The following is a 14,715-nucleotide window of genomic DNA, read 5'->3' on the forward strand; positions in this document are numbered from 1 at the left end:
ACCATGTGCAACTAAATCTGTATCCTATCACCTTACTATTGCTGTTGCTTGGATATAGGGATAGAACATCCATGCAATCTTACATGCAAATGGAAATCCAGCACATGGACTTAATATTCGCAAATGTAAAGATACAGGACAGCAACACTCCAAAATCTGTCAATAAGTGCAACTGTTGATGCAATAGATTCTCTCCCATGCACAAAAAACTCCATTACTATCTTGGACAAGCTGCTAGCCAAATGCAAGAGCAAGACTAAAGACAACGGGGCCAGCTGACATTGCTGCTAAGTAACACTTCAGTTTGCACACTTTGAACTATGCAATGGCACTGTCCAACTCACTTTAAATGCAGAAAGTTGTCCTACAAGACTAAGTACAAAATCAGCCTCAAGATCCAAGACCACAAAGATCTAGCATATTATCTTTTATGACCACAGCCTTGTTAGCAGCTTCCTTGTTAACACAGCTTCCTCATTAACTTATCTTTCCACATGCAGAATCAACCTTCAGAACAAAAATACTTATTCCACATAGAATCACAGGCTGGAGAAATGGGCTGAGAAGAACCTCATGAAGTTCAACAAGAGGCGAAGTGCAAAGTTCTGCAGCTGGTCAGTAACAACTACAGACACCACACAAGCTGAGGCCTAACCAGCTAGAAAGCAGCTTTGCAGAAAAGGCCTATAAAAATGTATATATATACACAACTGAAAGAAGGATGCAAAGAGGATAGAGCCAGGATCTTTTCAGTAATGCTCAGTGACTGGACCAGAGGCAGCCAACAAGTGCAAAATGAAACACAGGAAGTTCCTTCTAAACATCAAGAAACACTTTTTCACTGTAAGGGTGACCAAAGACTGGCACAGGTTGCCCAGAAATAGTGTGGAGTTTCCATCCTTGTAGCTCGTCAAAAGCTGACTGGACAAGGTCCTGGGCAACCTGCAAGTAGGGGGAGATGGTGGACAAGATGCCCTCCCAGTCCCAGCAAACCGCTACCATTTTGCAGTTCTGTGATCTGTGATAAAATCCCATCATATGTGAAATAAAAGCCTGACTGGCCAAACATATGGCTCAAATGGATACTGTGCAACTGCCCTATTAACTTGTATCCAGTAAGCTGAACTGAATAGAGATATTTAATACTGTAAGGTGTATTTGTTTAGTGAAACTATTTTAAGAGCTCACCTTTAAGAGGCAGCAACAGAATATTATGAGCAACACAGAAACCTTTTGAAATTAGCTGATTTAGGGTGCAAAAGCACATCATATGACAGCTTCAGCAACCACATATTGACTAACTTGTAGCACCACTAAATTGTGACAATTTTATGACAAAAGGCATACCAACCTCTTATGCAGCATTAACAAGTATGGCTATCAAGGTCTCTGGCAACTACACCTGTAGTACCAGATCATGTCAGATACTGTGCCAAGGGAACACCATGCCTTGATTTTGCTAGGAACACAGTACATTCTTTCTCTAGCTCTCATCCGCATCTGAACTTTTAACTGGACTTAAATCATAATTTCAGTCCAACATAGCCAGCCCACGACAAAGTAGAAAAGATGAAGCTAAAGTGAGCAATGCAGCAGTTCAGATACGACTGCATCACCAGTTGCCTACTCATCCAGCAACTTTGTACAGCTTCAGAACAACTGCCTGTTGAACGAACACAAAGAAAATTACTTGAATGTACTGGTTCAGACGGACACAAAAAAATTTTCTCGGCCTTGAGTGACAGAAAGACTTAAACAAGTGTTTGTCCCTTAAAAGTGGTTCACTAAAGTACCATTAGTACCGAGAAGAGACAAAGCCATCATTACTCCTTTTATATGTTGGTAAAGGGTAATGTCATTTTGCCCGACTCTGGAACTCAAGAGGTATAAGCAGCATAGTTTAAAAGTATTCTTCTGCCTACGGAAGTTCTGAGTAAAATAAAATCTGTCATGTTTGAATCTCACTTTTAAGACACTTCTCAAGGCATTAAATCTCCTTTCAGTGTTAAGTGGTTTTACTTTCTTCTCCCAAAATGGACATAATTAAGAGGCTGAGAAAAAGCAACAAGCTCACAAAGGAGTGCAGTTTGCAGCTAGATCTCTGAGCCTGTCCTCTGCAAACTTCTGTCTCTGAAAGTATAAATCTTTAGACGTGAAAGGTACTACAGAAATTCACCAAGTCTTGGAGAAAAAGTAGACATTTATTAGTAATTATAATTAATGGGGAATCAAATGTAGTGTTTTCTAGAGCAGCTATGGCTAGACAATGATATATGGCAAGTAAATGAGGTGATGGAGTTAACAGAATCCTACAGACTTCAGTGGTTTTGTAGCCATCTTACTGCTGCTGTCTGCATCCTTTGTATCTCTTCAGAAAGAGCTGAGTCCTCTGTGCTCCAAGCCCAAGGAGATCCTGCTACCTACAAATCAGTCAGCACTGGGTAACACTGCAAAAATGTGGCCACAGCTTAACAACAGTGATCTAACTGCAAGCATTAGGGAGCCATGGGTGTATTTTCATTGCCTCCAGGGATCATTTAATATGCGGGAGATGAAACTGGCAAGGAATACAGCAAGAAGCTGATTAATCCTGGCATAAAGGGACTAGGGTGAGGCTACACACTTTCTTGTCTTAACACCTCATATTTAGAACTAAATGACTAACTGAGAGCAGTGAAAGTTTTTACTCCACAATTTCCTGAAGCATTATCACACACATTTAAACTTTCGTTTTAGGCACTGACTTCCTTTCCAGAAGATTTCCAGTAGCATTTCTGGAAATCCTAATTCCTGCTTAAAGTCAGAATGCACCGAGGGTGCCAGAATTCTTTTTATCTCAGTATACAAAACTTGTAACATTAGTGTTTTCCTGGACTGTACCACCATTTAAAGGTCTTTGTCAAGAATAAAATGATGGGGTTTATCTGCCACTGATTTAAACCAGACTCTGAAGACACACTTTTCTTTATGCTCAGCTCTATGACACTGAGTACACTGCAGCTTCAAAATGGGGTTGCCTGGATTTTTGTTCCCACACAGCTAAATTTAAGTTCTACTACTTTGCTCTGGTGCAAGTCACTGATGATCAATCCTAAAACCACTCTTCTAATTTGCAGACAAAATATCCTATAAACAGAAGACTAAGAAAAATACTTTACAAATAGAAACTTTCCCTTTGTTTGGAAGTCAAGACTTTTTCTCTAAAGAATCCTTCAGCCACCTAATTATAATACCATTCAGCAAACCATTATCTCCTGCCTACTTCAACAGAACCTTAGCTCTATTGCTGTTAAATATGCTTAATTAAATGTTCCAGTGTCTAATGCAAGCCACATTTATTATGTTAGCACATACACAGACCTTCAGTGTTTCAGCATTCTGATCTCAGATCTAGGATGAAATGGAGCAAGACAGACAATCAAGTCAAACAGCTTTGATACTGATGCACTTATTAAACAAACGTAATCAATACAGGAATTAAACTATGTGTTCTGTTACTCAAACTAATATAACAGTATGAGCCGACTCTTTGCACATTAATGTTTTGTTTATGACTGCAGATGTAAATGCTGCTCTTTTCTTCTAACATTGCAACTTTAGATTAAGTTCATATTCTGCACAGCTTAATGTACCAATGACTTTCTTTTTTTTTTGCAAAATATGTTACTATAAGCTACACTTTCATTTTAAAATCTGCAAATAGTACTATTTCTAACTAAAAAAAAGTAGTATTTCAGAACACTTTCTTAAAGAAACAGAATTTATGCTATTATAATGCAATTCCAACTCTGCCCATCCCACCAACAGTCCTGTCACCCTATAACTTCTGCATTTAGCAGCCATTTTCCAGTCAAATTCAAATCACTAAGAAGTGTTACATTTTTTAATGATCATTAAAATATGCCACCCAAGAAGAGCAGCAATACTATTTATTAATCCTTTATCAAGAAGCATCTTTTATGTGAGCTCAATCTTATCAGATGGCACAGATCCTTTCTGGAAAACATAATCCTAATCATTGGGAAAAAGCAAATTGCTTTACGTTCTTGTACATCACCTACAACCTGTAGGTGAACTTCTCACGGCCTGCTTGGTCGTTACAAATAAACGTTATAGGGCCCGAAAGCGCAAAACCAGGTAATTTTGTTAGATATGTCACGTGCAACAACATAGTCCTTTCCCTGAGGAATTCAGCATCCAAACTTGACAAACCACCTGGTTGGATTCCAGGTCTGAGATCTATCACCTCTGCAGGCTGGTTCCCCACCACTGCCGCTCCCCACGGATCATGTGCACAACACCTTTCCCCATCTTGGTGCTCTTCAGATGCCAGGACCTGGGAGAGCCCGGGAGCGTTCAACCCAAGAGCTGTGGCAAAGCTTTCCCACAACGACCTCTGGGTCTCCCCACTCCCCAGGCTTTTTCCCTTCGGGACTCGGACTACGGCCGGGCAGGGGCAGCTCCCCGGACCGGCGGCGTCCAGGCTACCCCCGAGCGGGGGGTCCCAGCGGTACCGGAGGCGCGGCGCGGGACGGCACGCCACCCTTCCATTGGGCGGCCCGAGAGCGCGGTCCCCTCCGAACCCTCCGGACGGCGGAACCGGCGCGTGATTGGCCCGCAAGCACCGCTACGTCGGTGCGGCACAGCCCGGACCCTCCCCGTTATGCAACGGAGGCACCGCCCCGCACCGCCCCCGGCGGCACCGAGGGGAAACCGCCCTGCCGGCACGTGACCAGGGGCGCGGGCTCCGCGGCCGCCATCTTGAACGGGGGCGGGAAGCAACGCTCTCCGGGAGTCACCGCATCCCTGCCATGGGAAGGCTGTCGCAGAACCGGGTCGGCCAGCGACCGGCTTTTTCTCCCCCACCGGCACGGCGGAGGTGATCGGGGGCTGTGCCCTCAAGGGGCGAGGGGGCGCCGCGATCGATCCGTACTAGACGCAAACAAAGCGAGGTCACCACCCCCCCCTCTCCCCGGCCGCCCTCGGGGAACGGCCGCTCCCGGCCGTTACGGTGCTCCTTGGGTTGGAGTCCGTTACCCCCCATCGCTGCTTCTGTCCCCTCAGAACCGGGCTGTCCCTACGAAAGGGGAAAGGACTTAAACGGAGGATGCTCAAGTCCTTCTTCCAGGTGCGGCCATTGCAAAACGTGACAGGAACCGCCCGCTCCAGGCACTTCCCGCGCAGCCGTGAGGCGCGGAGGCCAGCGGGCTGGCTCTGGGGGCACGACCCCGGGCTGGGCTGGGCACCGTGAACATGGCACGGAAGGAGCAAGAGCACGGCTGCTGCCTACACGGCCACGGAGCGGGTTATAACCAAAAAGGGAGCCCAGCTCTTCTGACCCGGAGCCAGATGAAGAAAGTCAGAGCTCTTTACAAAACATTGTAGTTCACAAATGCAGAGCCCCTGCAGGAACTTGAATCGAAATTAAGGGAGGACAAAAAAAAAAATTGTGAACACCTCACAGGATTTTAAATCAAGTCTAAATAAAACAGTACAGCTGCATTTTGCCAGAGAAGTTCTTAGCCATGCTACTAACTCAGTTTCCTCCAGTGTCTCATCTATGAGGGTTCCACTGTTCCGTTAACATGAACCGAAAACCCTCAGCAGAAACCCATCAATTCCTCTGTTCCCCATCAGCCATTATTTCCCATAAGATGGTTTGCTGTATTTACAATTTAACCTTTAAGAAATGGGAAAAAGAAAAGAAAAAAAAAAAAAAGCCTGCAATGGGGATGCCATTTGAGTCCTGCATGGACTCACAAGGCACCTAGTTCCACAAGGGACTAGATGATGTGCATGCTCAGCCAAGCCAACTCAGGTCTCTCCATGTTTCCTGTGTAATGAAACCACTGTTACTTGGAAGGCTGCTCTTACACCAAGGCCAGAATGCTGCACAAAAGATGACATCAATTCCAGTAGTTCATGAGAACCTAATCTCCTACTGAGCTTGATGGGGCACACTGAGCAGCTACAACTGATGTGCCAGTTTCAGGCAGGAAGTATGTTTCCAGTTACTAGCACACTTCAAACTCAGCAAGAAAACTGTCCACTCTTAACCACTTCCTGCAACTTGATCTTCTCCCCCTGGAGACGAACTTCCAGGATTCATTTGGGGATTCATTTGGGGATAGAGTTAGACTTGATGCAGGTCATTGAGCCAAAATAAATATTTGTTGGAGTTATGCTACAAATTAATTATTATTTTCAGTACCATAACATCTACCCACTAGTTTATGACCTGCCAAATGTGCTTTGGCCTTAAAATCATACAAGCCTTCACTTAACGTATTTGAAGGCTTAAAAATTCCTCCTCTGCATACTCCTCAAGAGCATAGCTCATCTATACCAAGCAGCAAAAAGGGCCATTCCTGTCATATGGTAGACAACGTAACTTTAGGAGTGGCTGGACTGGACAGCACTGAAAGTAAATCCCAGTCCTTACTCCTTTGTATCTTTTTGTGTTAAGTACCCAATAAAAACCTGATGCGTTCAGCTGAACAGCATTATGAACACTCCTCTTCCGGCCCTTTCTTCCCCTTTGAATGAGAGGCCATCTATAGACTGAAAACTGCAGAGCTCCAAGATGGTATCTTGGTTGCATAAACATGGGGCAAATTTAAAAGCAAACACTCATCAAGAGGGCAGCAATGAACCTCACTGGAGGAAAGCCTGAGTTTAAACATAGCTGCTGCACAGGAGAATGCTTCAGTGCCACCCACTGAAAAGTCTTCATTCTTAGTGACAGCCACCTTCTAGCAACAAGTGGCACATCTGCTTTCAAGATGTGCTTCGCTGTTTTCTGACAGCCATCCAGAAAATCAGCTCTACTCTGGACAGAAGCTCCAGTTGTAACATTTAAATTTGCTGGATTAGTGGAATCATTACCACCCCATCCCAAACATCTTCCATCACCTTTCTTACTGATAAAGATTTTTCAGAAAACCAGCCTTAGGCCCCTGACAGCTGCCCTGATCCTCGCTAAGCCTAAGTCTCATGTTAGGGAGAGAGCAGCTTCCGTATAAAAAAAATATTTGAATGCATTCCGTAAGCTGCTGGAGAAGGCTCTCTTAGGCTGTTTTTATCGCTACAGCATTGTTATTATTACTATTTTTACAAGTTTAGTCATGCTGTCGTTCCTCCTTTTGCATCTTGTAACTTATTCAGTGGCCTACAGCGTGCTGGACAGCCATTCAAGCTGCAGCAGCACTCTGTGCCCTGCGCTCCAGCAAGGCAGGATTCGAAAGCCGGGGCCTACACTGCCGGGAGGGGGTGGGTAAGCGGAAGGGGCCGCGTCCCAGTGGGGCCTTCGGGGAAAGACAAGCGACCGCCGAGGCTCCCAGAAAATCAGGAGGGGGGTGAAAAGCGCAGGAAACAGCCCGACGAGACGGCGCGGCGGAAAGAGTGCAGGACTCAACGTTACCTGGGCTTGGTGGCTGCCGAAACCCTCCTCTTCCTGGTCCCCGCACAAGGCCCGCCGCAGCCGCTCCAGGTGCTCCCGCAGGGTCACACGCTGGTGGAAGGAAAAGGCCGGGTGCAGCGAGGCCATGGTGAAGAGCAGGAGCAGCTCCTCCTGCGCGCCGAAGCCCAGGCCCTGGGCGGGAGGGAGGCCGGCCTGCCCGTTCTCTCCAGCTTCGTCCATCACGACCACCATGTCCTCCTCCTCGGCGGCCCCCTCCTCCTCGCCAGCGCCCGCCTGGGGCCTCCGTGCCGGCCAGCTCTGCAGGATGGAGTCCACCTGGGGCAGGAGGCGGTGGAGACGGCCGGCGGCCTCTCGGTTCTCGGAGCCCAGCAGGGCCAGGTAGACGATGAGCTTGGAGCGCACGGCCGGGTCACGGAAGTCGCCGAGCTGCCCGGGGTCGCTGAGCCCGTTAGCCTTGGCCTCCGAGTCGCGGAGGCAGTGGTAGTCCTTGCGGGCCAGGTCTTCCAGGCAGGAGCCCAGGAACCGCAGCTCCAGCGGGTTACACAGGTCCAGCAGCCCCACCATAAACTCCAGCCGCTGCGCCGAGCCCAGCACCAGCCCAAACCACTCGTACACCGTCTCCTTATCGGTGCGGGCCGCCGCCGAGCCGGGCCCGCCGCCGCCCGGAGCGCTAACCGCGGCGGGGGGGGGCGGCGGGCCCGGCCCAGGCCCAGGCCCCGGTCCCAAGCCGTGCAGCTGGCTCGGCCTCTCCAACCCGCACCCTCTCCCCGCCGCGGCGTTTCCGCGGGCCGGCGCCCGAGGCACCTGCTGCAGCTGGAGGTGACAGTCCAGGGCACCGCCGGGCTCCTTCAGCCCCAGCCCCGCGGCTGCTGCCACCGCCGCCGCCTCTTCCACCGTCGCTGCCTTGTGGCTCGTCTGCTTCAGGGGCAGCTTCATCTTCAGCATCCTCGGCACGGGGGAGACGCCAGCATCCGACAGGGCCCGTCCCGGCGGCGGGGCAGGGACGCAGGGCGGCCGGCGGTCAGGAGGAGCCGCTCATGCTGCCGCGGGGCCCGGCCGGGGCGGGAGAGGCGCGCGCAGGGGCAGCGCTGCCGGCGGGTGCGCGCGTGGGGGGAGTGGGCGGGAGGGTGGGGGAAGGGCGGCACTCGCTGGCGGCGGCGGCTCCCGCCGCGCTTCCCCTTTCCTCCCCCTCCCGCCCCGGTTCCCGGTGCCCGTGCTGAGGCGGAGGAGGCCGCCTGTGCTGGCAGCCCCGGCCGGCGCGGACTGATCCCGAGCTGCCGGCGGGGGAACACGGGGGATGGGGGGAGTAGGGGTAGGGGGGCGGGAGGGCAGAGCGCGCCTCTCCGCCTATCGGCACCGCCGACGTCAGCGCGCTCGCCAGCGTGCGTCGCGCCCGCCGCTGGGGACGGGTCCTACGGCAACCGCCCCGCCGGGGGGTTGGGGGAGCCGGGAGCGCGGCGGGAGCGGCGGCCCGCGCGTGAGTTCCTGGTGCTGCCGTTTCCACTGGCGCCGCGGCTGGCGTCAGGGCAGCGGCCTTGGTGTTGCTCGCAGTCGAGAGGAGCCCCGCCGCCATCAGCGGCCGCCGCCTCTAGAGGCGAGGTTGCCCTCGGTGCCGTAGCGAGGGGAAGGAGTGACAAGTGGCTGCGCTCGGCACCGGGTCGTGTGGCTTCCAGGTGTGACCGCGGGCGGGGAGTCATGCCCCCTCCGCCCGGTCGGTGTCAGCGGCCTGGCTCCTGGCTCGGGCTGCCGTTTGCTTCGTGAGTTCAGTAACGCAGACAAATGGCAGCAGCTCCACGGTTTCCCCGAGGCCGGCGGAGGAACAGACTCTTAAGGAGGAACAGACAGGCTAAAAGATTTAGTGGCTTCTCCGTCCCTGGAGATATTTAAAAAGAGACTGGATATGGCACTCAGTGCCATGGTCTAGCAACCGCAACGGTGGTTCAAGGGTTGGACTCGATGATCTCTGAGATCCCTTCCAACCCAGCCGATTCTATTATTCTATGATTTCCCTGCTGCTGGGCCATGTGTTGAGTGATGGATAACCAGGCGTCGGTGTGCCGAGGTGCCTGGACTTACCCATAGCTGGCAGGAACGGGCCCGAAGCTGTAGCACACCGATGGAACAATGCTAATTATAGAAACATAGCTGCTGCAGGCTTTCGCAGTGCTAATGATGTTGAAACTATTACTGTTGAAAGATGTCTCATTTTTTAATTATTACTGTTGCAGCTTCTACCAAGCTTCCTACCAAGCATCCTCGCAGTAGAGAAATACAGCGAATATTACAGAAAAAAAAAAAACAAACTATGGCAAAATGCCTTGGGGACAGTCTGCCATGAAATAGCTGGCTTGCTTCATTCTCATTCCCCCTGTTCCGTTCTCAGCTGTTGCGATCCGCGACGGCAAACAGACTACAATTACAAGATTAGGCAGTACTCTGAGTAATCAGAAAGTTGCAATGCACCTTACTTTCAATCCCACACATTTACATAAAACCAGTACATTTGAAAACAGAATCGAGCCCGTGGCTTGCAGAACAACACAGTGAAGAACGTTTTAATTACAGTTATGCAAAGCAGCATCCCTGCACTGCTTAGAGCAATGAAGCGTGGATTGCCAATGCTAACTCCCACTTACCTCTGTCCAGAACCGGAGCGAGATACAATGGAAGAGACTGCTTATTAAAAAACTAAGCAAATGTCACGCAGATTATAATAATCTTGTACACATCACACAGATTTACCACAGAGCGGTCTTGAGTACTGGTTAGAGACTGATGCTTATCCTGCGTTTTTATGTATTTGCAGTAAGCATGTGTCTTTTATTAAAAAAAAATAAAGGACTTACTTGAAGGTAGCATACCTTAGGTTTATACATTCCTAATTTCTGTTCAGTCCTCTTCTAGTAATACAAATGGACTTGAACCTGGCCCATTGCAGTTCTCCTCACTCATTAACGTCACAGCAGTGCAATCACCATCCTCACAGCCTTTCTGCAGACGTTTGGCATCAGGAATGTTGTGGGGAGAGGCAAATAGGTCAAGTCGTACCCTTGCATCCTGGACTGCTAGAGGTTCTTTGCTGGTCCCAGGGCTGTGAAGGTGAAGAATAGGTGCAGGAAGTCTTGTAAACCCATTTTATCATCTTTTATTTTGTGCTGTTGCCTGGTTAGGGCTTGGCTGGACCCATGAATTGTTCCAGATCCCTCAAGTTATTAGTCAAAGCAGCTATCATAATACCCCAGGATAATATTTTCTTACATTGTCACTGTAAAGTAATTCTAGAATTATGGCAATTTTTGTCATATTGTCATTATGGTTTTTTTTCAAAGAAAAATTACATGACTATCCCAGGGGATTTGCCAAGCTGGAATCTTGGAAGCACAGACACAAGGCTTGAGGTTTCTGCTTAATAATTTGAACAGATATTTTGCCTGAATAGAATTTGGAGGATCAGAATGACAATGATCTGAATGCTAGAAATAACATTTCCTAAATTAACTGTATGCGATTCAAATAAAATGTGACATAGTTCCAAATAACACCACGGAGAATGAAAAAGGAACTTAATTTGGGAAGAAAGGGATGAGGAGGATGACAGAAAAAGAAGGTCTGCTGATCTGTTCATAAAAGTGTAAGTTAAATTGTGCATGTGTAAAGGTAATGGTTAAAAGTACACACCCAACACCAGAAAATACTTGAGCCCATCCCTATTTGTGAGAGTTCCCAAGCTGCTACTTAGTTTCACAAATAAACTGGAGAACTTAATTACTTCAGCCTTTCTTAATTTTCCCTCCTTTAGTGGCCTATGGTACTTGAGAAAAACAGATCTGAAAGATGGGAAGTCAGGAAAGAAGGGAGAGAGGGAGGGATGGCATGAGAAAACAAATTGAAGTTATTCCAAGTGGACTTACAAGTATTTCAGTATCTGAGGGAGGTGGCAGTAAGAAGAAAGAGGACAGGAAGGAGAAATGAAACTCAAGTGCCTAAGAGAAATGAAAGTGAAACTCAGGGATGTGGATGGAAGAAATTCCATCCTCAGGGAAATTCGCAAATGCTGACCAGCCAGTGCAGCAGGAGAGGCTACTACAAACTTCGACTTACCCAGAGCAGCTACCACTGAGGTTTTTTAATCTGATTTTCTTTAAGGAAAGTGTAGCTGGCTTAGATCTTTAATGACTGTTGGAGTCATGCTGACTTAAGGTGAGCACAGTATGCAGCCTTAGAGGGAAAAACACGATTACACCTCTAAGGTGAAAGGCAGATGAACTGTGATGCAACACAGAGCAGGCAGAGGAGCAGGCAGGAGAGTGCTGCCAGTTTGGGAGCCCTACATCTCTGTTCTGGGCAGTGGTGTGCAGTAGGGGTCCAGTCTCACACCTAGTGCCAAGAGCCAGAAGTGAGCCTTGAGGAGAAACATGTTGTGTCCAAGAGAGTTGTCATTGCCTCAGATGGATTTGCAGTAACAGGACTAGGGGACTTTTTTGAGTCTTCTTTCCCCTGCTGTCTTTCCAGCTCTGCAGCATAATCCTGGTTCAGACTGTCAAAGCCTTGGAGCTTTCTGAGTGCACAGAGGCTTCACTGCTGATCTAGAAGTATTGTTCATTATCCCATTAACCTGGCTGCCACAGGCTGCTGCCTCAGCTTTTACACCTACCTGTGACCTTTGCAGTTTGGATGATTTAGCTCTGGAAAATATCCAGAGACACACAAGCCGAGGAGCCCCAGTTTCTGGTACTTTGTGTGTCACCACACGGTCTCCAAGCAGCCACAATAAAAGTCTGTTGAGTCTAACAGCCTCCTTTACTAGGTTCTTACAGAGCAGGCATCCTTATTGTGAGGCTTTTGTTCAGCAGGCCCAAAACTTCCAGCAATTTTTTTAGAAGGGAGAAATCCGTGAAGAAAAAGTAGCCTTCAACACTATCAACATACGTTTGTTTTGTTTTTAAATTAACTTTTTTTTTTTTCAATAGTGACTTCTGACGAAGGCAGTCAAAAATTTTCCATTAGTTTTGGCACTAGATAAAACCAATTTCATAGTCTCTGTTTTCTTGTTCCTTAACCATTACTAAGGATCTGCTAAAGCTGGTGTGTAAAGATGTGAATGAGGTTAATCTGTGGCCCATTTAAAGTTCATATAGGGATGCTGTAAGATACATAAATATATATATATATATAAAATATCATATAGAGTAGTACATCTCTGTTTTTTGTATATATCAGGATATATATATTTTTTTCACATTGATACTGTTCCCCAGCTACTGTCTCTGCTGCTTAGTGTTTTCACTTTTACAAAATAAAGCATGTACCAAATGCCCAGTGAGGATCTTTGTGTGGATTCCCATACTATGCAGGGTAGAAGATATGTAAATAGGGAAACAAAAACTTCTTTTCCTCCTTTCCTCCCCCTTTACCAGGCTGTAGGAAGATCTACTGCCTCCTTATACAAGGTTTGCAGGTGTGTTTACTTCACCATCAGTAACATGGACTTGTCTCAGGTCTCTCAGTCCAACCCCCAATGTATAAGAGAATTGTTTCAGGCAATCTAGCAGAAATGTCACACAAAAAAACAATCTGGAAGAAAAGTTACCTGATAAAGCTTTGGAGTAATCTTCCTGGCTCGGGGTTTACCATTTGTTTCAGGCTTGTCAGCATTTTTTTGAATAGCTGACCTTTTGTGAAACAGGAGGAGGTTACCTTTCAGATCTGAGGTCTTAGAAGAAAAGGTCCTGGGAACATGACAACCTGAAGTTGGCTAAAAACATAACATGACAAATTACTAGGTTCTTATTACATTCTTTTTTACTCCTACTGCTTTGGTGTGTTTTGAATATTTGATCTGTTTTTTTCTTTCTTTGAGCCTCTTTTTCAGCAGGAATTGAACAAGCTTACATTTGGAAACTGAAGATAAGTGTAAGAAATTACATTTTTTTCAATATGCATTTATGGAATGAAGATGTTAATTTTTAGGACTTCTTATTCAATATGACTAATAAAATGCAGACGTTGCATGTTAGCATCCTGTGCAGCAATAAACATACAATTTAAAACACAGTTTAAGTAGTTTAAACATAGTTTTGGAACTAAAGTTACCAAAAGGTAAGTTCAGTGTAGGCATAAGGTGTGTTCCCAGGATCGACTTCATTATGAAAGACTATTTCTAAAGTCAAAGTTGTTGGTTATTCATTTGCAAAGGTCACCCCTTTGGCAAGCTTGGCAATACAGGTACTGTTACGAAACAAGTTGCAAATTTCAGTTCACCCTTCAAGGGGAGCTGAGCTGAGGCCACAGTCATTCTTTTAGATAACTGTCAAAGGTGAAATATTTGTGTTTTTGGCAGCTCAGAAACATGTGAAAGATGGTAACATTACCAAGATGCTGTGGTAGGGGGGCCTGTTTCAACTTCTGGGCAAATGGAGTGGATTCCTTACCCAACAACATTCCAGCCTGCAAACACATGGCAGCCTGTGTCAGTTTGCTTTTCTTCCCATAAAATAATAAACCAAAGTTATCAAGACAACTTAAGGGAAGTTAAGGATACAGTAGCACTGCTCATCCTTCAGATTTTCTGGCCAGCAGTTTCCCTATTCTGATGGAAGTTCTCAGTGGGATTTTGCTATGAGAGGGCACAGCTTGCACTGATTAGGATCACAATGAGTTCAAGCCTCTATAAATTGTGCAGTGCCCAGGTACATTGGAACCAGAACTGAAATCTGACAGAAAGCTACTACCTGATCTAGGTGACAATTTAGTTTTGGGGAGAAAAGCAATGAGATTCCCAAGAACATTCAGCTTCAGGCTTTATAATACTCCAGCAAGGACAGTGATGAAATGACTGCGACTCGAAGAGATTACAGGTGAACCATCACTGTGAGCTTTCACGGAGCAAACTCCTGCACACATGCAATTTGCACACACAGCCCAGCTAATGCTGGGGTTTTGCTGTCATGGGAAGTCCTCCTTCAATAAGACCATGAGACAGAAGATCATTTAATCCCATGCACAAACCAGTGTCTGTTCTCCTTAACACTGAAGTACGTCCTTAAGTGTAAGACAGTGAAATTTAACCACCTACACAAAGAAAAGAAAAAAAAGACTTAGACCACCTTAAACATCTGATGAAAGTTAATTGAAATCTGTTCTGAAATGAGAGCTGGCAGGAGGAATGTGGGTGTGGCTCAGGCACGAAAGAGCCTCAGCACCAGGCCTGCCTGATATTAGTCATGTACATGATAATTATGGATGCTATGAGCACCCAGGAATCAAAATCTCCTGAGAGGTTTATTGGCATTATT

The 14,715-nt window shown here is 47.1% G+C and overlaps 2 protein-coding genes across 2 annotated transcripts in view; both read right to left on the reverse strand.

Moving 5' to 3' along the window:
• ZCCHC2 (zinc finger CCHC-type containing 2) overlaps window positions 1-8,471 on the reverse strand; it is a 41,739-nt gene extending 33,268 nt beyond the window's left edge. The window contains 1 exon segment of the mRNA XM_030445291.1: window positions 7,421-8,471. Within this exon segment, the coding sequence (XP_030301151.1) occupies window positions 7,421-8,365 (945 nt within the window). The 5' untranslated portion in view covers window positions 8,366-8,471.
• Window positions 8,442-8,993, reverse strand: LOC115597816 (predicted GPI-anchored protein 58). Its single transcript, XM_030444662.1, has one exon. It carries the CDS (start codon window positions 8,991-8,993, stop codon window positions 8,442-8,444), a length of 552 nt encoding a protein of 183 aa, XP_030300522.1.
• Window positions 8,994-14,715: the final 5,722 nt, after the last annotated feature.

Source organism: Calypte anna, chromosome 2 (assembly GCF_003957555.1).
Source record: "Calypte anna isolate BGI_N300 chromosome 2, bCalAnn1_v1.p, whole genome shotgun sequence".
Classification (NCBI taxonomy): domain Eukaryota; kingdom Metazoa; phylum Chordata; class Aves; order Apodiformes; family Trochilidae; genus Calypte; species Calypte anna.

Excerpts from the sequence above, each read along its gene's own strand:
- LOC115597816 (XM_030444662.1), bottom strand. The coding sequence starts at position 8,993 with ATGGCGGCGGGGCTCCTCTCGACTGCGAGCAACACCAAGGCCGCTGCC.